General features: G+C 48.0%; 2 protein-coding genes across 6 annotated transcripts in view; one reads left to right on the forward strand and one right to left on the reverse strand.

The window, feature by feature from the left end:
- Positions 1-4134, forward strand: part of med15 (mediator complex subunit 15) — a 28471-nt gene extending 24337 nt beyond the window's left edge. For 2 of the 4 annotated variants that reach the window (XM_056406288.1, XM_056406289.1), the window contains exons 16-20: positions 426-583; positions 780-940; positions 3171-3269; positions 3341-3456; positions 3521-4134. In XM_056406288.1, the coding sequence (XP_056262263.1) occupies positions 426-583; positions 780-940; positions 3171-3269; positions 3341-3456; positions 3521-3541 (555 nt within the window). In that variant the 3' untranslated portion in view covers positions 3542-4134. Of the gene's footprint in view, positions 1-425; positions 584-779; positions 941-3170; positions 3270-3340; positions 3482-3520 lie in introns of those variants that run through there. The other 2 variants (XM_056406287.1, XM_056406290.1) reach the window with 1 other exon arrangement.
- Positions 4135-4177: 43 nt separating this feature from the next.
- On the reverse strand, positions 4178-17720 carry thoc6 (THO complex 6). 2 transcript variants are annotated; one of them, XM_056406318.1, is made up of 13 exons: positions 17622-17720; positions 17215-17306; positions 16803-16867; positions 15380-15483; positions 14732-14769; positions 14219-14267; positions 13976-14047; positions 13793-13895; positions 5453-5502; positions 5230-5292; positions 4769-4879; positions 4576-4704; positions 4178-4502 (listed from the first exon to the last, which is right to left on the reverse strand). In XM_056406318.1, the coding sequence occupies exons 1-13, from the start codon at positions 17634-17636 to the stop codon at positions 4422-4424; spliced, it is 972 nt and encodes a 323-aa protein (XP_056262293.1). In that variant the 5' UTR covers positions 17637-17720; the 3' UTR covers positions 4178-4421. The 2 variants fall into 2 exon arrangements, with proteins under 2 accessions (XP_056262293.1, XP_056262292.1); XM_056406317.1 differs by having other exon boundaries at positions 5453-5517.
- Between the last annotated feature and the right edge of the window lie 7419 nt (positions 17721-25139).

Genomic DNA, 25139 nt, shown 5'->3' on the forward strand with positions numbered 1-25139 from the left:
TTACAACATGATTATAACCTGATTACAACATTATGATTATAACATTATGATTATAACCTGATTATAACATTATGATAACATTATGATTATAACCTGATTACAACATGATTATAACATCATTACAACATGATTATAACCTGATTATAACATTATGATTATAACATTATGATTATAACATGATTACAACCTGATTACAACCTGATTATAACATTATGATTATAACATGATTATAACCTTATGATTATAACATGATTATAAACCTGATTATAACCTTATGATTATAACATGATTATAACCTGATTATAACATTATGATAACATGATTATAACATTATGATAACATGATTATAACATGATTACATGATTATAACCTGATTATAACATGATGATGATGACCGTATGATGATTATTATGGTATGTCTCCAGCCGACCCCCCCGCCCCCCCAGGTGTCCAACAAGCAGCAGTACCTGTGTCAGCCGCTGCTGGACGCCGTCATGGCCAACATCCGCTCGCCGGTCTTCAACCACTCGCTGTACCGCACCTTCGCCCCCGCCATGGGCGCCATCCACGGCCCCGCCATCACGTAGGTCACCGGCCGGGAGCAGGAGGCGCGGGGCGGGGGGGAGGAGGGGGGGAGACAAGTGAAGGAGGGGGGGGGGGAGGAGGGGGGAAACGAGTGAAGGAGGGGGGGGGACGAGTGGAGGAGGAGGAGGCGCGTGGAGGAGGCGCGTGGAGGAGGCGCGTGGAGGAGGCGCGTGGTCACTGTTTTGCCGCTGCAGGGCGCCCCTGGGCAGGAAGAGGAGGCTGGAGGCCCAGCAGCAGCAGCTCGTCCCCAACGTGCTGCAGGGGGAAGTCGCCCGGCTGGACCTCAAGTTCCTGGTGAACCTCGACCCCGCCTCCTGCAGCAGTAACGGGACCGTGCACCTGGTCTGCAAGCTGGGTGAGACCACATGAGACCCCCAGACCACATGGAGACCACATGGAGACCACATGTAGACCACCAGACCACATGGAGACCACATGAGACCCCCAGACCACATGGAGACCACATGTAGACCACCAGACCACATGGAGACCACATGAGACCCCCAGACCACATGGAGACCACATGGAGACCACCAGACCACATGGAGACCACATGAGACCCCCAGACCACATGGAGACCACATGGAGACCACATGTAGACCACCAGACCACATGGAGACCACATGTAGACCACCAGACCACATGGAGACCACATGTAGACCACCAGACCACATGGAGACCACATGAGACCCCCAGACCACATGGAGACCACATGGAGACCACATGTAGACCACCAGACCACATGGAGACCACATGAGACCCCCAGACCACATGGAGACCACATGTAGACCACATGTAGACCACCAGACCACATGAGACCACATGAGACCACATGGAGACCCCCAGACCACATGTAGACCACCAGACCACATGTAGACCACTAGAACCAGACCACATGTAGACCACTAGAACCAGACTACATGTAGACCACTAGAGCCAGACCACATGTAGACCACCAGACCACATGTAGACCACCAGACCACATGTAGACCACTAGAACCAGACCACATGTAGACCACTAGAACCAGACCACATGTAGACCACTAGAACCAGACTACATATAGACCACTAGAACCAGACCACATGTAGACCACTAGAACCAGACTACATGTAGACCACTAGAACCAGACCACATGTAGACCACTAGAACCAGACCACATGTAGACCACTAGAACCAGACTACATGTAGACCACTAGAACCAGACTACATGTAGACCACTAGAACCAGACCACATGTAGACCACTAGAACCAGACCACATGTAGACCACTAGAACCAGACCACATGTAGACCACTAGAACCAGACCACATGTAGACCACTAGAACCAGACCACATGTAGACCACTAGAACCAGACCACATGTAGACCACTAGAACCAGACCACATGTAGACCACTAGAACCAGACCACATGTAGACCACTAGAACCAGACCACATGTAGACCACTAGAACCAGACCACATGTAGACCACTAGAACCAGACCACATGTAGACCACTAGAACCAGACCACATGTAGACCACTAGAACCAGACCACATGTAGACCACTAGAACCAGACCACATGTAGACCACTAGAACCAGACCACATGTAGACCACTAGAACCAGACCACATGTAGACCACTAGAACCAGACCACATGTAGACCACTAGAACCAGATCACATGTAGACCACTAGAACCAGACTATATGTAGACCACTAGAACCAGACTACATGTAGACCACTAGAACCAGATCACATGTAGACCACTAGAACCAGACCACATGTAGACCACTAGAGCCAGACCACATGTAGACCACTAGTACCAGACCACATGTAGACCACTAGAACCAGACTACATGTAGACCACTAGAACCAGACCACATGTAGACCACTAGAACCAGACTACATGTAGACCACTAGAACCAGACCACATGTAGACCACTAGAACCAGACCACATGTAGACCACTAGAACCAGACTACATGTAGACCACTAGAACAGACCACATGTAGACCACTAGAACCAGACCACATGTAGACCACTAGAACCAGACCACATGTAGACCACTAGAACCAGACCACATGTAGACCACTAGAACCAGACCACATGTAGACCACTAGAACCAGACCACATGTAGACCACTAGAACCAGACCACATGTAGACCACTAGAACCAGACCACATGTAGACCACTAGAACCAGACCACATGTAGACCACTAGAACCAGACCACATGTAGACCACTAGAACCAGACTACATGTAGACCACTAGAACCAGACCACATGTAGACCACTAGAACCAGACTACATGTAGACCACTAGAACCAGACCACATGTAGACCACCAGAACCAGACTACATGTAGACCACTAGAACCAGACTACATGTAGACTACTAGAACCAGACTACATGTAGACCACTAGAACCAGACTACATGTAGACCACTAGAACCAGACCACATGTAGACCACTAGAACCAGACCACATGTAGACCACTAGAACCAGACCACATGTAGACCACTAGAACCAGACCACATGTAGACCACTAGAGCCAGACCACAGGGTTTGGCCGGTCCAGGATGTTCTGACTCGGTTCTGGTGGTCCTGGTCCAGATGACAGGACCCTCCCCAGCGTGCCCCCCCTGCAGCTCAGCGTTCCGGCGGATTATCCTGACCAGAGTCCATACTGGGCCGACGACGGGGACCAGTACGGTGAGACCAGCAGAACCCAGACTCCTTGCATGTGGTGCTGGTCCAGAAGCTAACCCCCCCCCCCCCCCCAGGTGCCAACGGGTTCCTGCAGGTGGTCCACAGGAACATGACCTCCAAGCTGCTGCAGCTGCCCGACAAGCACTCGGTGACGGAGCTGCTGCACACCTGGGCCCAGAGCGTCCGCCAGGCCTGTCTGTCAGCCGCCTGAGGCCCCGCCCAGGCCCGCCCCCTGGGCCCAGAGCGTCCGCCAGGCCTGTCTGTCAGCCGCCTGAGGCCCCGCCCCCCGGAGGCCCCGCCCCCTGGGCCCAGAGCGTCCGCCAGGCCTGTCTGTCAGCCGCCTGAGGCCCCGCCCCCCGGAGGCCCCCCCTGGGCCCAGGCGTCCGCCAGGCCTGTCTGTCGGCCGCCTGAGGCCCCGCCCCCTGGGCCCAGAGCGTCCGCCAGGCCTGTCTGTCGGCCGCCTGAGGCCCCGCCCCCCGGAGGCCCCGCCCCCTGGGCCCAGAGCGTCCGCCAGGCCTGTCTGTCGGCCGCCTGAGGCCCCGCCCATACAGACACTTACGAGCAGCTGTTGTTCCCCACACTCATCTCAGTCCCTGAATGCCTCATCAGGCGAGGACATTCCTCCCGATGCATTGTGGGTGAGCAGCTTGTACATAAAATATACTCTTGGTTTGAAACACAACGGGAAACCCGTCTGTCCCGATATATCTTCTGCTCCTGAACGCAACACACAGCTGTTTGAGACGAGCTCGTATACCACAGAAGAAGAAGAAGACGAGCTGTAAAGACTAACTTTGATCCTCAAGTGAAAATATAAATGTATTCTTTTGTTGTTGTTGCTATAATAAACTTCAGTTCAACTTTTTAACTTCTGAACTCAGTTTCCCTAAATAAATAATAAATAACAACAGTTTGTATAAAACAACAAAAATATTTTATTTCCGTCAGAATAAATTATACAAAAGTTATTCATTTAGAGAGTGTGTCTCTGTGTGTGTATGTGTATGTCTCTGTGTGTGTGTGTGTATGTGTCTGTCTATGTCTCTGTGTGTGTGTGTCTGTATGTGTGTGTGTCTGTCTCTATGTCTGTGTGTGTGGGTCTGTCTGTGTGTGTGTGTGTGTCTCTCTATATGTGTGTCTCTGTGTGTGTGTGCATCAGAAGCTGAGGGAGAAGGTCCTGTAGGACAGGTTGGTGAACACGTCGATGAGGTCGCTGCTACCGCCGACTGTGAGGACCTATCGGGGACAGACAGTTCAGTCGTCATGGTAACCCTGATGGGTGCTGCAGGCGGTGCGTTCAGGGACTCACCCGGTGCTCCGTGCTGCTGGTGTTGAGCTGCAGCGTGTTGAGGCTCTGAGGAGAACACGGGATCTGAGCCTTCACCTCCCCACCCAGCAGACAGTGAGACACAGAGGGGCCCTCACCCACCGCCAGGATCTGAGACGAGGGGAGAGGTGAGGAGGGGTAAGGAGGAGGGGTGAGGAGGAGGTTCTAGACTCACCATGTCCTGGTAGAAGGAGGTCTGTCTCTGGACGCCCTTCAGAGGGAAGACGGAGGTCGGAGACAGAGAGCGGAGATGCCACAGAGACAGAGACGGACCTCCACCACACAGCTGGGGACAGGGAGGTGATCAATACATGGTCAATATGTGATCAATGCATGGTCAATACGTGATCAATACATGATCAATATGTGATCAATGCATGGTCAATACGTGATCAATGCATGGTCAATGCGTGGTCAATACGTGATCAATACATGGTCAATATGTGAACAATGCATGGTCAATACGTGATCAATGCATGGTCAATATGTGATCAATGCATGGTCAATACGTGATCAATACATGATCAATACGTGATCCATACATGATCAATACGTGATCAATATAATATGTGATCAATACGTGATCAATACATGATCAATATAATATGTGATCAATACGTGATCACTACTTCTTACCATCCAGTCAGAGTCGGTGGTCAAACAGCTGATCCATTTACCAAACTGAGGACGAGCACAACTCTGAAACACACAATGACACTTTAGAGAGGAAGAGGAGGAGTAGGAAGAAGAAGAGGAAGAAGAGGCAGAGGAGGAGGAAGAGGATAGGGAATAAAAAGAGGCGGAAGAATAGGAGGAGGAAGAAAAAGAGCAAGAGGAGGAAGAAGACAGAAGAAATCACCTCGTATTTGTGGATCTCAATGCAGTGAACAGACTGACCGGTTCTGCTGTCTGCAGAGAATAGAACTACATTAGAATAGAACTGCATTAGAATAGAACTGCATTAGAATATAACTACATTAGAATAGAACTGCATTAGAATAGAATTACATTATTATAGAACTACATTAGAATAGAACTACATTATTATAGAACAGTATTATAGAACTACATTATAATAGAACTACATTATAATATAACTACATTATTATAGAACTACATTATAATAGAATTACATTATAATATAACTACATTATTATGAGGGCTGCAACAACGAATCGATAAAATCGATAATTAAAATAGTTGGCAACGAATTTCATTATCAATTCATTGTGTCGCGCGATTCTTACGGCGCTCAATAAGTGACGAGTAGAAACAAAGTTGAGTTGAGCGGCGCAGGAGAAACCAGAGCGGAGCGAGAGACGGAACGCTGCGTTGTGAGAGCCAATCAGCGCTGAGCTGCTCCTCTGTTGATGAGTCTAATTGGCTGCTGCTGCTCACGTGGCGCTGGAAGCGGAAGTCCTTCACGTCGTCGGAGACATTCACGGAGCTGAGTGCGCCTCCGGGTGACGTCATGACCCCAGACACCAGGGCGCTACATGTCACCACGTGTGGCATTTCCACAAGAGGATAACGTAGAAAACGTGGTTATTTATTCCGTGGCGGATAGCGGAACATATTTTTCCACGGAGAAAGGCAACGGAGATAAGCCACGCCCCCACTCGCTGTGAGCGCTGCGCGTGCAGACAGCATTTAACGGAGCGGAGCAGCGTGAGCTCTGATCGCTCTTTTAATGAAGGATCGATACTAAAAATATGCTAAATCACATCGTGTTTAACGCACGGGTACTTTGTTAGCATCGCTACACCGTGCAGCGTGACAGCAGCAGATGTAGCGGACTAGCATTCAAGCTAACCTAACTTCCCAAACGCTGTGGACATCTGAACGCTGATTGGCCGAGACGCGACACGTCTCATCAAAGATGTTTTATTGTGAAGAAGAGCACCACTTCACATTTTCTCCGCGTCTCACTGTAATCTCAACGGCAGCGGGCCAGCCAGTGAACAGGTTCATCCACATGCTGACCAGTGAACAGGTTCATCACCATGGTGACCAGTGAACAGGTTCATCACCATGGTGACCAGTGAACAGGTTCATCACCATGGTGACCAGTGAACAGGTTCATCACCATGGTGACCAGTGAACAGGTTCATCACCATGGTGACCAGTGAACAGGTTCATCACCATGGTGACCAGTGAACAGGTTCATCACCATGGTGACCAGTGAACAGGTTCATCACCATGGTGACCAGTGAACAGGTTCATCACCATGGTGACCAGTGAACAGGTTCATCACCATGGTGACCAGTGAACAGGTTCATCACCATGGTGACCAGTGAACAGGTTCATCACCATGGTGACCAGTGAACAGGTTCATCACCATGGTGACCAGTGAACAGGTTCATCACCATGGTGACCAGTGAACAGGTTCATCACCATGGTGACCAGTGAACAGGTTCATCACCATGGTGACCAGTGAACAGGTTCATCACCATGGTGACCAGTGAACAGGTTCATCACCATGGTGACCAGTGAACAGGTTCATCACCATGGTGACCAGTGAACAGGTTCATCACATGGTGACCAGTGAACAGGTTCATCACCATGGTGACCAGTGAACAGGTTCATCACCATGGTGACCAGTGAACAGGTTCATCACCATGGTGACCAGTGAACAGGTTCATCACCATGGTGACCAGTGAACAGGTTCATCACCATGGTGACCAGTGAACAGGTTCATCACCATGGTGACCAGTGAACAGGTTCATCACCATGGTGACCAGTGAACAGGTTCATCACCATGGTGACCAGTGAACAGGTTCATCACCATGGTGACCAGTGAACAGGTTCATCACCATGGTGACCAGTGAACAGGTTCATCACCATGGTGACCAGTGAACAGGTTCATCACCATGGTGACCAGTGAACAGGTTCATCACCATGGTGACCAGTGAACAGGTTCATCACCATGGTGACCAGTGAACAGGTTCATCACCATGGTGACCAGTGAACAGGTTCATCACCATGGTGACCAGTGAACAGGTTCATCACCATGGTGACCAGTGAACAGGTTCATCACCATGGTGACCAGTGAACAGGTTCATCACCATGGTGACCAGTGAACAGGTTCATCACATGGTGACCAGTGAACAGGTTCATCACCATGGTGACCAGTGAACAGGTTCATCACCATGGTGACCAGTGAACAGGTTCATCACCATGGTGACCAGTGAACAGGTTCATCACCATGGTGACCAGTGAACAGGTTCATCACCATGGTGACCAGTGAACAGGTTCATCACCATGGTGACCAGTGAACAGGTTCATCACCATGGTGACCAGTGAACAGGTTCATCACCATGGTGACCAGTGAACAGGTTCATCACCATGGTGACCAGTGAACAGGTTCATCACCATGGTGACCAGTGAACAGGTTCATCACCATGGTGACCAGTGAACAGGTTCATCACCATGGTGACCAGTGAACAGGTTCATCACATGCTGACCAGTGAACAGGTTCATCACCATGGTGACCAGTGAACAGGTTCATCACCATGGTGACCAGTGAACAGGTTCATCACCATGGTGACCAGTGAACAGGTTCATCACCATGGTGACCAGTGAACAGGTTCATCACATGCTGACCAGTGAACAGGTTCATCACCATGGTGACCAGTGAACAGGTTCATCACCATGGTGACCAGTGAACAGGTTCATCACCATGGTGACCAGTGAACAGGTTCATCACCATGGTGACCAGTGAACAGGTTCATCACCATGGTGACCAGTGAACAGGTTCATCACCATGGTGACCAGTGAACAGGTTCATCACCATGGTGACCAGTGAACAGGTTCATCACCATGGTGACCAGTGAACAGGTTCATCACCATGGTGACCAGTGAACAGGTTCATCACCATGGTGACCAGTGAACAGGTTCATCACCATGGTGACCAGTGAACAGGTTCATCACCATGGTGACCAGTGAACAGGTTCATCACCATGGCTGACCAGTGAACAGGTTCATCACCATGGTGACCAGTGAACAGGTTCATCACCATGGTGACCAGTGGACAGGTTCATCACCATGGTGACCAGTGAACAGGTTCATCACCATGGTGACCAGTGAACAGGTTCATCACCATGGTGACCAGTGAACAGGTTCATCACATGGTGACCAGAGCCTCGCAGATACACAAACCCAGATTGTCATCAGCTGGTCTGATTGTCATCAGACCAGCTGATGACAATCAGACCAGCTGATGACAATCAGACACCGTTCATCACATGCTGACCAATGAACAGGTTCATCACCATGCTGACCAGTGAACAGGTTCATCACCATGCTGACCAGTGAACAGGTTCATCACCATGGTGACCAGTGAACAGGTTCATCACCATGGTGACCAGTGAACAGGTTCATCACCATGGTGACCAGTGAACAGGTTCATCACCATGGTGACCATGGTGACCAGTGAACAGGTTCATCACCATGGTGACCAGTGAACAGGTTCATCACCATGGTGACCAGTGAACAGGTTCATCACATGCTGACCAGTGAACAGGTTCATCACCATGCTGACCAGTGGACAGGTTCATCACCATGGTGACCAGTGAACAGGTTCATCACCATGCTGACCAGTGAACAGGTTCATCACCATGGTGACCAGTGAACAGGTTCATCACATGGTGACCAGTGGACAGGTTCATCACCATGGTGACCAGTGAACAGGTTCATCACCATGGTGACCAGTGGGTCTCCAGGACCTTTCCATGACTTTAAACCAAATGTCCATGATTAAACATTTTGTGAAAACTCTGTCTATACGTGACAAAGTGAGAAGATGTAGTATTTAAACTAACAATGAGAATTCTAAAGCATACCGTATATATACCGTGTAAATTAACATTTGAATAAAACACATTTGCATTACTTTCCCAATTATTTTGGGATTTTAGTTTTTTTCAATGACTTTTCTAGGCCTGCTAATAGCCATTTAATAATTCCATGACTTTTCCAGGTTTTCCATGACCGTTCTGACCCTGTTTTGAATAAAGGGTTGAAAATTAAAGTTTTTTTGTTTTTTTATCCCATTAATCGAAAAAATAATCAACCGATTAATCCATTATCAAAATAATCGTTAGTTGCAGCCCTAATTATTATAGAACTACATTAGAATAGAACTGCATTAGAATAGAACTGCATTATTATAGAACTTCATTATTATAGAACTACATTATAATATAACTTCATTATTAGATGGCGCGGCTGTGTCCAGTCGCCGTCGCGGCAGCTCCGCGGAGATTGTGCGCTCTTTTAGTTTTTGTGTTTATTTTTAATATTTTCTTTGCCACAAACACATCGGCACTAACAACATACGACCGCAGCACACTTTTGGACATAAACTTTTGCGCAAAACAAGGGTTTTTGTCCACTTTTTCCATCGATCCAGCGTGGCCGGCAGAGATCGTGCGGCGAACCGCAACAACAACAGTGGAGCCGCTACTACGGGAGGCAGCGAAAACATCGAGGGAAGCGGGCGGAATTCGGAACAGACTGAGAGTTCAAGCCCACCGTCCACCTTTGCCCAGCATCCTTCTTGCTAACGTCCAGTCTCTGGAAAATAAGATGGATGATTTTAGGGCAAGGATCAGATTCCAACGGGACATGCGGGATTGTAACATCTTTTGTCTGACGGAAACTTGGCTGACCCGCTGGTGCGGATCGAGTCATATGCCCAACCGAGTCCTTCTCTGTTTTCCGTGCAGACAGAACGGAAGAGTCTGGTAAATCTAAGGGTGGAGGGGTCTGCTTCATGACGAACAACATGTGGTGTGACCCCAAGAACATTAAGACTCTTTCTCGTTCCTGCTCGAACCTGGAACATCTGACGATCTCATGCCGTCCATTCTACCTTCCCGGGAGTTCAGCTCGGTCATCACCACAGCCGTCTACATTCCACCACAAGCGGACACCGACGTAGCACTATCGGACCTACATGATGTGTTATGTCGGCATCAGAACAAGTATCCCGACGCGGCTGTGGTGGTGGCTGGGGACTTTAACAAGGCAAACCTAAAAAAAGTCATGCCGAACTTTCACCAGCACATTACGTGTGCTACCAGAGGAAAGAACGTTGGACCACTGCTATCGCCATTCAAGAGAGGCTACAAGGCTGTCTCTCTCCTCCGTTAGGGAAATCAGACCATGCCGCCATTTTCTGCTTCCGGAGTATAAACAAAGGATCGCGGAAGCGGTAGTGACGTGGAACGTAATGCGGTGGTCTGTCCAATCAGAGGCTGAGCTACAGGGCGCTCTGAGTATTGTCGTCTGGGACATGATCCAATCCAGTTCCAGTGGCGTCAGCGAGTTCTTGAAGTAGCAATGAGCCTCATAGCAACGCTAACGGACACCATCGTCCCCACGGTAAAGTTAGGGACTTTCCTAACCAAAAGCCGTGGGTTGATAGATCCATCCGTGAAGCTGTGAACGCCCGTACTGCTGCCTATAACTCCGGTCTTGTATCCGGCAACATGGACGAGTACAAGGCAGCGGTCTATGGACTGAGGAGGCGGTGAAGGAAGCCAAGAGGAGGTACCGAGACAGAGTGGAATCACAGATGGAGCAGCGCGACACCAGGCGCCTATGGCAGGGGCTACGGACTATCACAAACTACCAGAGCAGACCCGCGCAATGGTGAGTGCCGCGCATCCCTAGCGGACGACCTGAACTCATTTTATGCACGGTTTGAGGCTAGCAACAACAGCGCTAGCTCGCCGCTAACAACAACACCGTTAAGCGTAGCCGAGGTGAGTTCTACCGCTGGGGATGAACACACACTCTCTGTGACCGAGCACAGTGTGAGGAGGGCTCTGTTGAGGGTGAACACCAGGAAAGCTGCAGGTCCAGATGGCATATCTGGGCGAGTACTGAAGACCTGTGCTAACCAGCTAGCTCCAGTGTTCACCACAATATTCAACCTCTCCTGGCTGAGTCCGTGGTCCCCGCCTGCTTCAAGAGATCCACTATTGTCCCTGTGCCCAAGAATGCTTCTCCAGCATGTATGAATGACTACCGACCGGTGGCCCTCACCTCGGTGGTCATGAAATGCTGAGAGGCTGATAAAGGACTACATCTGCGCCTTCCTCCCTTCCTCCATGGACCCGCTGCAGTTTGCTTATCGCCCAAACAGATCCACGGATGATGCTGTCTCCCAGGTACTGCACACCACACTCTCTCATCTGGACAGCCAGAGGGGGGGCTATGTCAGACTGCTGTTCATTGATTATAGTTCAGCTTTCAACACCATAGTCCCTCCAGACTGGCCGGCACGCTGATTGAGCTGGGACTGAACACCCCAGTGTGTGCTTGGATCCTGGACTTCCTGACCGCCAGGCCACAGGTGGTCAGGGTGGGCAGACACACCTCCAAATCCCTCACCCTGAACACAGGATCCCCCCAGGGTTGCGTCCTCAGCCCCTACTGTACTCCCTGTACACACATGACTGTGTGGCCAGGTTCAGCTCCAACACCATCATCAAGTTTGCGGATGACACAGTGGTGGTGGGCCTGATCTCCGACAACGGCGAGAAGGCCTACCTGGAGGAAGTTGCTGATCTGTCACTCTGGTGCCAGGACAACAGCCTCATCATGAATGTCACCAAAACTAAGGAGCTGATTGTGGACTTTAGGAGGGCACAACAACAGAGGACGTACTCACCACTGGGGATTAACGGGACTACTGTGGAGAGGGTGAGCGGGTATAAATACCTGGGAGTCCACATCACCGAGGATCTGACATGGTCAACAAACACAGACACTCTGGTGAGAAAGGCAAGGCAGCGCCTCTACCTCAGGCAGCTGAGGAAATTTAAAGTTTCCCAGAGGATCCTTCAGTCCTTCTACTCTGGAGCTGTAGAGAGCGTCCTGACAGGAAGCATCACAGCCTGGTTTGGCAACTGCTCCGCTCAGGACAGGAAGGCTCTGCAGAGAGTAGTGCGTTCGGCTGAGCGCACTATTGGAACTACACTCCCCACCCTGCAGGACTTGTACACCAGGAGGTGCAGAACCAGAGCCGGCAGGATCATGAAGGATCCTCACCACCCCAACAACAGACTGTTTCAGCTGCTGCGGTCAGGCAGGCGCCTCCGTAGTCACGCTGCAAGAACAGAGAGACTGAGACGGAGTTTCTTTCCTCAGGCCATCAGGATTGTGAACTCCGACCTCACCAGGACCCCCACATAGACCCACACAACTGCCCCTCTTAGGCACACACACACACACACACACACACACACACTTACTGTAAATATTGTGTTGTTTTTTATTTGTAAATAGTGTGTACTTGTTGCCCTTGCACATTCCTGCTGAGCATTGCCACTTTCATTTCACTGCACACCCTGTGTGTGTATGTGACAAATAAAACATCTTGAATCTTGAATCTTGAATTATAGAACTACATTAGAATATATCTTCATTCTTATAGAACTACATTAGTATAGAACTACATTATAATATAACTACATTATTATTAGGGCTGTGAAACGATTAAAAATGTTAATCAAATTAATCACAGGTTTCTGTGGATTAATCATGATTAATCACATATTACCGATATTCTCGGTATATTTTTGTGAGAACATAAAGATTTTCGACAAAAGACGGATATATACATTGATACACAGGGGTGCACAGAATTTGCGGAACGGTCTCCCTGACCACCTGAGGGCAACTCAGACACTGAACTCTTTTAAGACTGGCCTAAAAACCTTTTTACAGCATGGAGCTCTGCGGTGCGCGAGCCGGAGATCGGAGTCGTGTTAACGCGACACTAGAGACAGAATGACACGCTGCTGGAGAGACGACAAACAACAGACGGATTGGAAGTTCATTCTGCGCATGCGTTAAATGCGGTAAAACATTTTTACTAATTAATCCTGTAATTTAATCATAACGTGTTATTTTTCACAGCGCTAGTTATTATAGAACTATTATTATAGAACTTCATTATTATAGAACTACATTATAATATAACTTCATTATTATAGAACTACATTATAATATATCTTCATTCTTATAGAACTACATTAGTATAGAACTACATTTTTATAGAACTACATTATAATATATCTTCATTATTATATAACTCCATTATTATATAACTCCATTAGTATAGAACTACATTATTATATAACTCCATTAGTATAGAACTACATTATTATAGAATGGCCGCCTGACTCACCCCACATCCTCACGGCGCCGTCCTCGCCCCCCGACAGGATCTCGGCCTCGCGGTCCCTCACGCTCACGCAGTGGATGTAGTCCGTGTGGCCCTGCAGGACGGACTGGGGAGAGACAGGTCCAGGTTCAGATCCAGGTTCAGGTTCAGGTCCAGGTTCAGGACTTGCAGGTTAACTGGACTCACCTTGAAGACTCCATGCTCCAGGTCCAGGATGTGGACGTTGTTGTCTCCTCCGCCAAAGACCAGACTGTTGTCCTGAGAGAGGAAGTCTTCATCAGACAGGTACCAGTACAGACTGTACCTGTATGATGACTGTACAGGTACCTCTACAGAGTACAGGTAGCAGTACAGGTACCAGTACAGGTAGCAGTACAGGTAGCAGTACAGGTACCAGTACAGCCAGGTATAAATACATGAAGGTCTCACTCTGAGGTTCATGGACATGGAGTTGATCTCAGGGATCTCCAGACTGGACCTGAGGATGAGAATATATAAAACATATAAAATATATATAACATATAAAATATATAGAATATATATAACATATGAAATATATTAAATATATAAAATATATATATAACATATAAAATATATATAACATATAAAATATATACAATATATATAACATATGAAATATATGAAACATAAAATATATATAACATATAAAATATATAATATATATAACATATAAAATATATAAAACATATAAAATATATAGAATATATAAAATATATGAAATATATATAACATAACATAAAATATATATAACATATAAAATATATATAACATATAAAATATATAGAATATATATAACATATGAAATATATAGAATATATAAAATATATATAACATATAAAATATATATAACATATAAAATATATATCACATATAAAATATATATAACATATAAAATATATAAGAAAACATAATATCTCTCACTTGTATTTTGGTCTTTTTGTCCACAAAGATTTAACGTTCTGAGGAAAGAAGAAGAATCAATGAACACATGAATGAACACATGGATCAATGAACACATGAATGAATGAACACATGAATGAACACATGGATCAATGAACACATGGATCAATGAACACATGAATGAATGAACACATGAATGAACACATGGATCAATGAACACATGAATGAACACATGAATGAACACATGAATGAACACATGAATGGATAAACACATGAATGAATAAATGAACACATGCATGAATGAACACATGAATGAATGAACACATGGATCAATGAACACATGAATGAACACATGAATGAACACATGAATGAACACATGAATGAACACATGAATGAATACATGAATGAATGAACACATGAATGAACACATGAATGAAAGAACACATGAATGAATACATGAATGAATGAACACATGAATGAACACATGAATGAAAGAACACATGAATGAATACATGAATGAATGAACACATGAATGAATACATGAATGAATGAACACATGAATGAATGAACACATGAATCAATGAACACATGAATGAACACATGAATGAATGAACACATCAATAAATAAATCATCTTTATGACCCGAGGAGGATTTAAAGGGACAGTCACCTTCTTGATGAGCTCGCTCCAGCTCCAGCAGCTGATCTCTCCGTTCCCCGAGCTGAGCAGCTGGCAGTCAGTGGAGAGCATCGAGTACACGGGACCCTCATGGGCTGCAGAGACCACAAGAGACCACAAGAGACTGTTACAGGTACACGAGACCCTCATGGGCTGCAGAGACCACAAGAGACCAACAGAGACTGTTACAGGTACACGAGACCCTCATGGGCTGCAGAGACCACAAGAGACCAACAGAGACTGTTACAGGTACACAAGACCCTCATGGGCTGCAGAGACCACAAGAGACCGTTACAGGTACACGAGACCCTCATGGGCTGCAGAGACCACAAGAGACTGTTACAGGTACACGAGACCCTCATGGGCTGCAGAGACCACAAGAGACTGTTACAGGTACACGAGACCCTCATGGGCTGCAGAGACCACAAGAGACCAACAGAGACTGTTACAGGTACACGAGACCCTCATGGGCTGCAGAGACCACAAGAGACCACAAGAGACTGTTACAGGTACACGAGACCCTCATGGGCTGCAGAGACCACAAGAGACCAACAGAGACTGTTACAGGTACACGAGACCCTCATGGGCTGCAGAGACCACAAGAGACCAACAGAGACTGTTACAGGTACACGAGACCCTCATGGGCTGCAGAGACCACAAGAGACTGTTACAGGTACACGAGACCCTCATGGGCTGCAGAGACCACAAGCAAGAGACTGTTACAGGTACACGAGACCCTCATGGGCTGCAGAGACCACAAGAGACCAACAGAGACTGTTACAGGTACACGAGACCCTCATGGGCTGCAGAGACCACAAGAGACCACAAGAGACTGTTACAGGTACACGAGACCCTCATGGGCTGCAGAGACCACAAGAGACCAACAGAGACTGTTACAGGTACACGAGACCCTCATGGGCTGCAGAGACCACAAGAGACCAACAGAGACTGTTACAGGTACACGAGACCCTCATGGGCTGCAGAGACCACAAGAGACCGTTACAGGTACACGAGACCCTCATGGGCTGCAGAGACCACAAGAGACTGTTACAGGTACACGAGACCCTCATGGGCTGCAGAGACCACAAGAGACCAACAGAGACTGTTACAGGTACACGAGACCCTCATGGGCTGCAGAGACCACAAGAGACCACAAGAGACTGTTACAGGTACACGAGACCCTCATGGGCTGCAGAGACCACAAGAGACCACAAGAGACTGTTACAGGTACACGAGACCCTCATGGGCTGCAGAGACCACAAGAGACCACAAGAGACTGTTACAGGTACACGAGACCCTCATGGGCTGCAGAGACCACAAGAGACTGTTACAGGTACACGAGACCCTCATGGGCTGCAGAGACCACAAGAGACCAACAGAGACTGTTACAGGTACTCGGCCCTCTGCTCCTCACCTGTGAACCTGAGGACCGGCTTCTGGCTCAGCGGCGTGGCGTCGGGGCTCAGCGCCGCAGACAGGCTGCAACACAGGGACCAGACAGTCAGGGTGGTGGTTGTGGTCGGGGTGGTTGTGGTGGTGGTTGTTGTTGTGGTTGTGGTGGTTGTTGTGGTTGTGGTTGTGGTGGTTGTGGTGGTTGTGGTTGTGGTGGTTGTTGTGGTCGGGGTGGTTGTTGTGGTTGTGGTGGTTGTTGTGGTGGTGGTGGTTGTTGTTGTGGTCGGGGCGGTTGTTGTGGTGGTGGTGGTTGTTGTGGTTGTTGTGGTGGTTGTTGTGGTGGTGGTTGTTGTTGTGGTCGGGTGGTTGTTGTGGTGGTGGTTGTGGTCGGGGTGGTTGTTGTTGTGGTTGTTGTCGTCGTGGGAGGTCTCTACCTGAACACGGCGATCTCTCCGTAGTTGTTTCCTGCTGCCAGGAAGCGCCCACAGGGGGAGAAGCTCTGGGAGAACACCGACATGTGGAGGCGCTGCAGCACAACAACAACAACAACAACAACAACAGCGTATTTACTTTGTGTTTCATATCCACACACAGCGTGTATCTGAGATTATGCACATGTTGTTATGTACTTGTTGTTATGTACTTGTTATTTACGTGTTGTTATTTACTTGTTAATTCAGTCGTATAATAATAAGCAAGAACAGAATTAAGAGCTAAAATCAGTTTTTCGCCCGCGAAGCCGAACAAAGACATGAAGGAGCCTCCTGGATGTTGTTGTTGTTGTTGTTGTTGTTGTTGACGGCTCGTGCTGTTCAACGATATGAATCAACACGTCACTCACCTCGACGGGGCCCATGCTGCTGCGAACCGGAGCTACCGGGAGAACCGTCGGTAAGAAGAGAGAACGATCCCGAGCCGCGCGAGGAGCAAGAGGGACGCAGGCGAGGGAATATGACGTCACACCCGACGAGAGGCATTCTGGGACACGTAGTTCACAGTCAAGAGGAACGTGAAACGTTGATGTATGAATCACGAATACACAGTGAGAATTAATCCTGACAAATAAACTAAAGTATTACTATTAAAAGAATTATAAGTACATTTAGGGAGAAGAAAAATATTGAAAAATATGAATAAAAAAGGAAGATTATTTAAAACGTTGTCTATGAAGGGACTCAGCAGGTCAATACGTGTATTGATCGCAGTGATAGAAATGTCCCGCTGTGTGTGACCCGAGCAGCTGGAGGAGCAGGAGACGTTTGATGAACCAAGCAGTACTACTCTCTATCTTCTGATACTCTCCTTCCCCCATCGTTTATTTAATAACTTTAAGGTTATATAACATGTAATATATAACATATAGATAGATATATACTTTATTAATCCCCAAGGGGAAATTTGTCGTCACAGTAGCAGCACCAATAAACTAAACACACAAGAATAAAAAATAAAATATAAAAAACAGGGATGAAAGATATAGAAGTATACAAAGTAAAATATAAAATAATATATATATGTATATATATAACATATATGCATACACAATACACAATACTAATGACAAATTAAATTAAATATAAAAATATTAAATATAGACAGTGTGCAAAATGCAAAGTGTGTGTATGTGTGTAGTGTAAATGAAATGTGTGTGTATGTGTGTAGTGTAAATAAATGAAATGTGTGTAGTTATTGCACTATGATCTGGCAAGAGTTGATCTGTTGTAGAGCCTCATAGCCGTCGGCAGGTTCTCCTGTATCTCTCCTTGTGGCAGCGTGAGGAGACGTCTGGAGAAAGTCCTCCTCTGTCCCTGTAGGAGGTGGTGGAGAGGGTGGTCCGGGTGGAGAGGGTGGTCCGGGTGGAGAGGGTGGTCCGGGTGGTCCGGGTTGTCCAGTATGGACAGCAGTTTCTTCAACGTCTTCCTCTCCACCACCTGTTCCAGGTGCTCCAGCTGGCAGCCGATGATGGAGCCAGCCTTCCTAACCAGTTTGTTGAGACGGCTGGTGTCACCGGCTCCGATGCTGCTCCCCCAGCAGACAATGGCAAAGTGCAGCACACTGGCCACGCCCACTGGGAGAACATCCCCAGCATCTTGCTGCACACGTTGAAGGATCGAAGCTTCCTCAGGAAAAAGAGTCGACTCATCCCCTTCTTGTACAGCGTTGATGTTGGCCTTCCAGTTCAGTCGATGGAGACGCCCAGGTACTGGTCCTCCTCCACCAGGTACTGGTCCTCCTCCACCAGGTACTGGTCCTCCTCCACCAGGTACTGGTGCTCCTCCACCAGGTACTGGTCCTCCTCCACCAGGTACTGGTCCTCCTCCATCAGGTACTGGTCCTCCTCCACCAGGTACCGGTCCTCCTCCACCAGGTACTGGTCCTCCTCCACCATGTCCACGTCCACTCCCAGGACACTCAGAGGGGGAGGAGCTCTTCCTCCTGAAGTCCACCACCATCTCTCTGGTCTTGGCCACGTTCAGCCGCAGGTGGTTCTCATCGGCCCACTTTACAAAGTCACTCACCACTGCCCTGTACTCCTCCTCCCGTCCATCCCTAATACACCCGACCACTGCAGAATCATCAGAGTACTTCTGCAGATGGCATGACTCCGTGTTGTACTGGAAGTCACTGGTGTACAGGGTGAAGAGGAAGGGAGACAGAACAGTTCCCTGTGGGGCTCCAACATCACTGACCACCGTTCCAGACAGCACACGGCCCATTCTGACAAACTGTGGTCTGCCTGTGAGGTAGTCAGTGATCCAGGAGATGGTGGACGCGTCCACACCGGCCACCCGCAGCTTCTCACTCAGCAGCAGTGGCTGGATGGTGTTAAATGCACTGGAGAAGTCAAAGAAAGTGACTCTCACAGAGACACCGGTATAGTATATAACATATGATATTCCTTTATTAGTTCCACAGTGGGGACATTTCAAAATCACAGCAGCGGTGCACATCAGAGCATTAATAGAAAATAAATAGAAAACACAAAACACAATTAAAGCTGCAAGCAGCGTCGAACGGGTCCTCGCTCACCCACGCCGGTCGGGGGAGCCGGCGCGATGCCGGCCCGCTCGGCCGAGGGCGCGCCGGTCGGACTCGACTCGGGCCGCGACTTATAACGAGCACGACAAGTTTGGGGCAGACTCGACAAAGTCCAGTTTCGCCACTAGGTGGCGCTTTAACTACGTGAACATATTCATGCGTTGTGTGTCCCTACGTGAAGTAGAGATCACGTCATGTAAATTCAATGTGATATGGCGCCGTACGTGATGGCGGCTGTGTTGCGAGCTCCCGGATTTTGTAGTAGTTTTTTGTTATTTATTCTTATTATTGCGACTATTTTTGCACAAAACGTTAGCAGCCAGTTAACGTACGACAGATGCACACTTCTGGAGATTGGATCGGCAGTTGCTCGCCGCCTACCAGAGTTTTTCAACTCTTACTCGGACGTCCCGCCAGGAACAGTAGCGGAACTATCTCCGTCCATTTTAGGCGCGATCTCACGCAAACGTCGCCGACGGAGGGGGAAGCGAGCTGGCGTGCTGGTTAGGCTGAGACGTCGAGCCAATCGACCCCCACTACCCACCATTTTACTGGCAAATGTACAGTCTTTGGACAATAAGCTATGCGAGCTACAGGCTCGTATTCAATTCCACCGGGAAACTAAGGACAACTGCATCATCTGCCTTACGGAGACATGGATGTCGGAGGAGGTTACCGACTCAGCCATCGAGCCGGCAGGATTTTCCGTCCACCGCGCGGACAGAACAAAGACTCTCTCTGGTAAAGATCGTGGAGGGGGGGTATGTCTCATGATAAACAGATCTTGGTGCAACCAAAGTCATGTACATACTCTCAAGTCGTTCTGTTCCCCGGACCTGGAGTACCTAATGCTCATGTGTCGACCATTCTGGCTACCGCGGAAGTTTACAGCAGTCACCGTAACTGCTGTGTACATTCCGCCTCAAGCTAACACGGACATAGCGCTGAAGGAACTCTACGGGCGATCAGCGAGCAGGAGTCGGCACACCCGAGGCTGCTTTCATTGTGGCGGGGACTTCAACAAAGCGAACCTGAAGAAAGTTCTCCCGGTTCTACCAACACATAAAAAGCAACACGAGGGGAGCGGATTCTCGACCACTGCTACACTCCTTCCGGGATGGATACAAAGCCCTCCTCCGCCCACCGTTCGGCAAATCGGACCACCGCTCCATCCAACTACTCCCCGCCTACAGGCAGAGGCTTAAGCAGCAACCAATCGCTGTGAAGGAAGTGCAACGCTGGTCGGACCAATCGGAGTCTATGCTACAGGACTGTTTTGAACGTGCTGACTGGGATGTGTTCAGGGTCGCGTCAGACAACAACGTCAGTGAGTACACGTCCTCAGTCACCGGGTTCATCAAGAAATGCATAGATGACGTTGTTCCTACCAAGTCGGTTCGGATTTATCCCAACCAGAAACCGTGGATAAATGGCGATGTTCGCGCTGCACTCCGCACGCGTAACACCGCCTTTGACTCCGGGAATATGGCGGAATACAAAAGAGCCCGCTACGACCTCCGTAAGACCATCGGCTCTGCCAAGCGGGAGTTCAGGAACAAGGTGGAGGAAAAGCTCAAGAGCCATGACGTGAGAGGTGTGTGGAAGGGGCTACAGACAATCACGGACTTCAGAGGAAAACCAGCGGTGAAGAGAACTCCTCTACCTCCCTCCCAGGCGAGCTAAATACATTCTTTGCTCGGTTCGCGTGAACGGCAGCCCGCCGAAGGCAGCGCCGCCGAGGAGACCAGCCTGCTGATCATCTCAGAGGCTGACGTGCGCAGAGCCTTCAAGCGGGTGGACATCCGGGCGGCAGGTCCCGACCACATCCCGGGCGCGCCCTCAGAGCATGTGCAGACCAGTTGGCAGGAGTCTTCGCAGACATCTTCAACCTCTCCCTGTCCCAGGCTGTTGTTCCTGAGAGCTTCAAGATGTCCACCATTGTGCCTGTCCCCAAACACCCCAAGGTAACCTGCCTGAATGACTGGAGACCCGTAGCCCTCACCTCGATTGTCAGTAAATGCTTGAGAGGTTGGTCAAGGACTTCATTTGTTCCATGTTGCCTGCCACGCTGGACCCATGGCAATTTGCATATCGTCAAAACAGATCCACCGACGACGCAATTGCCATGGCACTTCACACCGCCCTTTCCCACCTGGAGGAGGAACTGTTGTGTGCGAATGCTGGTTGTGGACTACAGCTCAGCGTTCAACACTATTGTTCCCGCCAAGCTCGACACCAAGCTCAGAGGTCTAGGCCTGCACTCTACCATGTGCAGCTGGATACTGGACTTCCTGTCGGGCCACCGCCAGGTGGTGAGGATGGGCGGTACCACCTCAGAGCCGCTGACCCTCAACACGCATCCCTCAGGGATGCGTGTTGAGCCCTCTCCTCTACTCCCTGTACACCCACGACTGCACGGCCATGCACAGCTCCAACGTCATCATCAAGTTTGCTGACGACACAACAGTGTTGGGGCTGATCACCGACGACGGCGAGACAGCCTACAGGGAGGAGGTTGGATCACTGGTACAGTGGTGCCAGGAGAACAGCCTCGTCCTCAACGTCAAGAAGACCAAGGAGCTGATCGTGGACTACAGGAAGCGGAGAGGAGAGCACACCCCATCTCCATAGACGGAGTTGCAGTAGAGAGGTCAGCAGCTTCAAGTTCCTCGGCGTGCACATCTCCGAGGACCTCACATGGACCACGCACACCACTCACGTGGTGAAAAGGGCCCAACAACGCCTGTATTTCCTTAGGCGACTGAGGAAATTCAACATGGCCCCCGCATCCTCAGAACATTCTACACCAGTACCATCGAGAGTGTTCTGACAGGTTGCATCACCGTCTGGTACGGGAACTGCACCGCCCTGGGCGTAGGGCACTACAGAGGGTGGTGCGGTCGGCACAGTACATCGTTGGAGGTGAGCTTCCTCCATCCTGGACATATACACCAAGCGGTGCGTGGCCAGGGCCAAGCGGATGATGAAAGACAATAACCACCCGGCCACAAACTGTTCACCCTTCTACCGTCAGGCAGGCGATACCGCAGTATCAAGTGCCGCACAAACAGACTGAGGGACAGCTTCTTCAGTCAGGCCATCAGGCTGCTGAACAAGGACTGAGACCCTCATTAACACTACACACCAGAACATATTCTGTGAATATCTATGGCCATGGTGTATATTTTATTACATTGTTTATATATATATATATTGTATATATATATTGTATGTATATACATATATATATATATAGTCTCAAAAAAAGTGTATATTTTATTACATTGTTTTATATATATATATTGCCATGATGTATATTCTATTACATTGTTTTATATATATATTGTTAATACTTTCTTCTTCTTTTTGTGTGGATATTGTATAGTTTATTCTCACTTATTCTTTTTTTAGTCTGCTACTGCTGTCGGGTGTTTTGCACATAAGAATTTCACGAACCGATTATACTTGTATAAAAGGGGATGTGACAATAAAAACTTGAAACTTGAAACTTGAAATGTAAAAAAAAAAGTGATGAAAAAAAGCCACCTTGTCTTGGAATCGAACACGCATCTCCAGGTGTCCAGACCAACACTTAACATGGTGAGCTATGAGCCAGCTGGTTTACAGGCAGCCGTAGGAGCTCACATTATTTTGGGCAGAAAAATTTGGTTATTTTACTTCTCAATAGGTGATCAATAGGTGTTCCTCCAAGAAATGTGCTTGTTTCTTCGTGTGAATGTGTTGGATGAGTTTAAGCAATAGTTTTTAACATAAAGAAATCACAGAAAGTACAAAATTATTGGCAGTAAAAAAACGTAAATTTTCTACCGACGAAAAGTCCGTCTTTTTTCACAGTGTTCATTATTCAAGTCTTGAGATTCTATAAAACTAATTTTTAGCCGATTCTGTTGGCGTTTTGTGGGAGAAATAATCGAAGGGGAAAAAGTGGAAACTGGCCAAATCAAGCGAAAAACGGCAAAAAACGCCCAAAACGGCCAACTTTGGTGAATTATTGTAGCGCCCCCTACGGTTCAAATTGCACGAAATTTGCTGTGAATGTTTCAGGCTCCATTCTGCACACATTCTGTTATTTTTTTTTCCCAATAGTGTTGAAGTTATGCGCATTACAATACAGGACACGCCCCTAAAATGTTCGTTCGGCCATAGATGCTTAGCACAATAATATATTTGGAAAAAGATAATAGATCTTAGATGATATAGCTTCCATGATCATTATCTCCAATAGGTTTGGTTTGAATTGGACCCCGTATGTCGGAGCAAACGCCTCTGATGTGTTTTTCACCAAAAAAAATATGGCGGAAAATTTAAGTAGGCGGAGCTTAGGGTCCTGAGAGGCTTTTTTGTAGAGCAGGTCCAAGTGGACTTGGGAAAAATAAAAGCTAGTCATTTGAACAAACTGGGTGAGGGGCGTCGCCGGTCAAACTTCCAGGTGGCGCTAGAGAGCAATTTTTGAAAGCCGAATTTCGAGGTCGGTGTCATCCGGCTATTTTCACCAAGCCTGACAAGCTTGCCAAATTTGGTGAGTTTTGGGATTTGATACATACCCCCAATATGCCCCCAATGTTCTAAAATAAAAATCCAGAAGAAGAATAATAATACCCCTAACAATTTCAATAGGTTCCTCTCGGTCAGACTTCGTCTGTCGCTCGGACCCTGATACATACCCCCAATATGCCCCCAATGTTCTAAAATAAAAATCCAGAAGAAGAATAATAATACCCCTAACAATTTCAATAGGTTCCTCTCGGTCAGACTTCGTCTGTCGCTCGGACCCTAATAAAAATACTAATTAGTAAAAAATACTAAATACTTCATACTAAATACTTCATACTAAAATACAAAATACAAAATACTTCATACTAAATACTAAAATACTAAATTTACAAAGGAAAAAATTATTAAAACGAAAATAGTATATAACATATAGTATCTAACATATAATATATAACTGCATCCGGCAGCTCGTTCGGCTCGTTCGGCTCCACTCGGCGCGGCTCGACTCCGCTCGGCTCGTTTGTCCCCAGCGGGTCTCGGTTCGGGCCTCTAAGGGTTCTCTGAGGGTTCTCTAAGGGTTCTCTATCGGCCCCTCAGTAGAACCACGTGAAGAACCCTCACAAACCTCAAACTGACGTTAAAAACAACAAGCAGGACCGTTTCTGTTTCCCGGGTTTTTCCATTCTGCGCATGATGACGCGCAGCCTCTGCGCGCCACCTCCGCGCGGCGCACAGCGGCAGGAAGTGTGTTGTCGAAGCGGTGGTAGAGCGAGAGAGAGGGAGAAAGAGAGAGGGGGGGGAGAAC

Source organism: Pseudoliparis swirei, chromosome 23, assembly GCF_029220125.1.
Source record: "Pseudoliparis swirei isolate HS2019 ecotype Mariana Trench chromosome 23, NWPU_hadal_v1, whole genome shotgun sequence".
NCBI classification, from domain to species: Eukaryota; Metazoa; Chordata; class Actinopteri; order Perciformes; family Liparidae; genus Pseudoliparis; species Pseudoliparis swirei.

Coding starts and splice junctions, on each gene's coding strand:
- thoc6 (XM_056406317.1), bottom strand. Junction 13,896..13,975: donor TGGAGCATGGAGTCTTCAAG/GTGAGTCCAGTT, acceptor GTCTCTCCCCAG/TCCGTCCTGCAGGGCCACAC. Junction 5,518..13,792: donor CGGCGCCGTGAGGATGTGGG/GTGAGTCAGGCG, acceptor ATTCTAATGTAG/TTCTATTCTCTGCAGACAGC.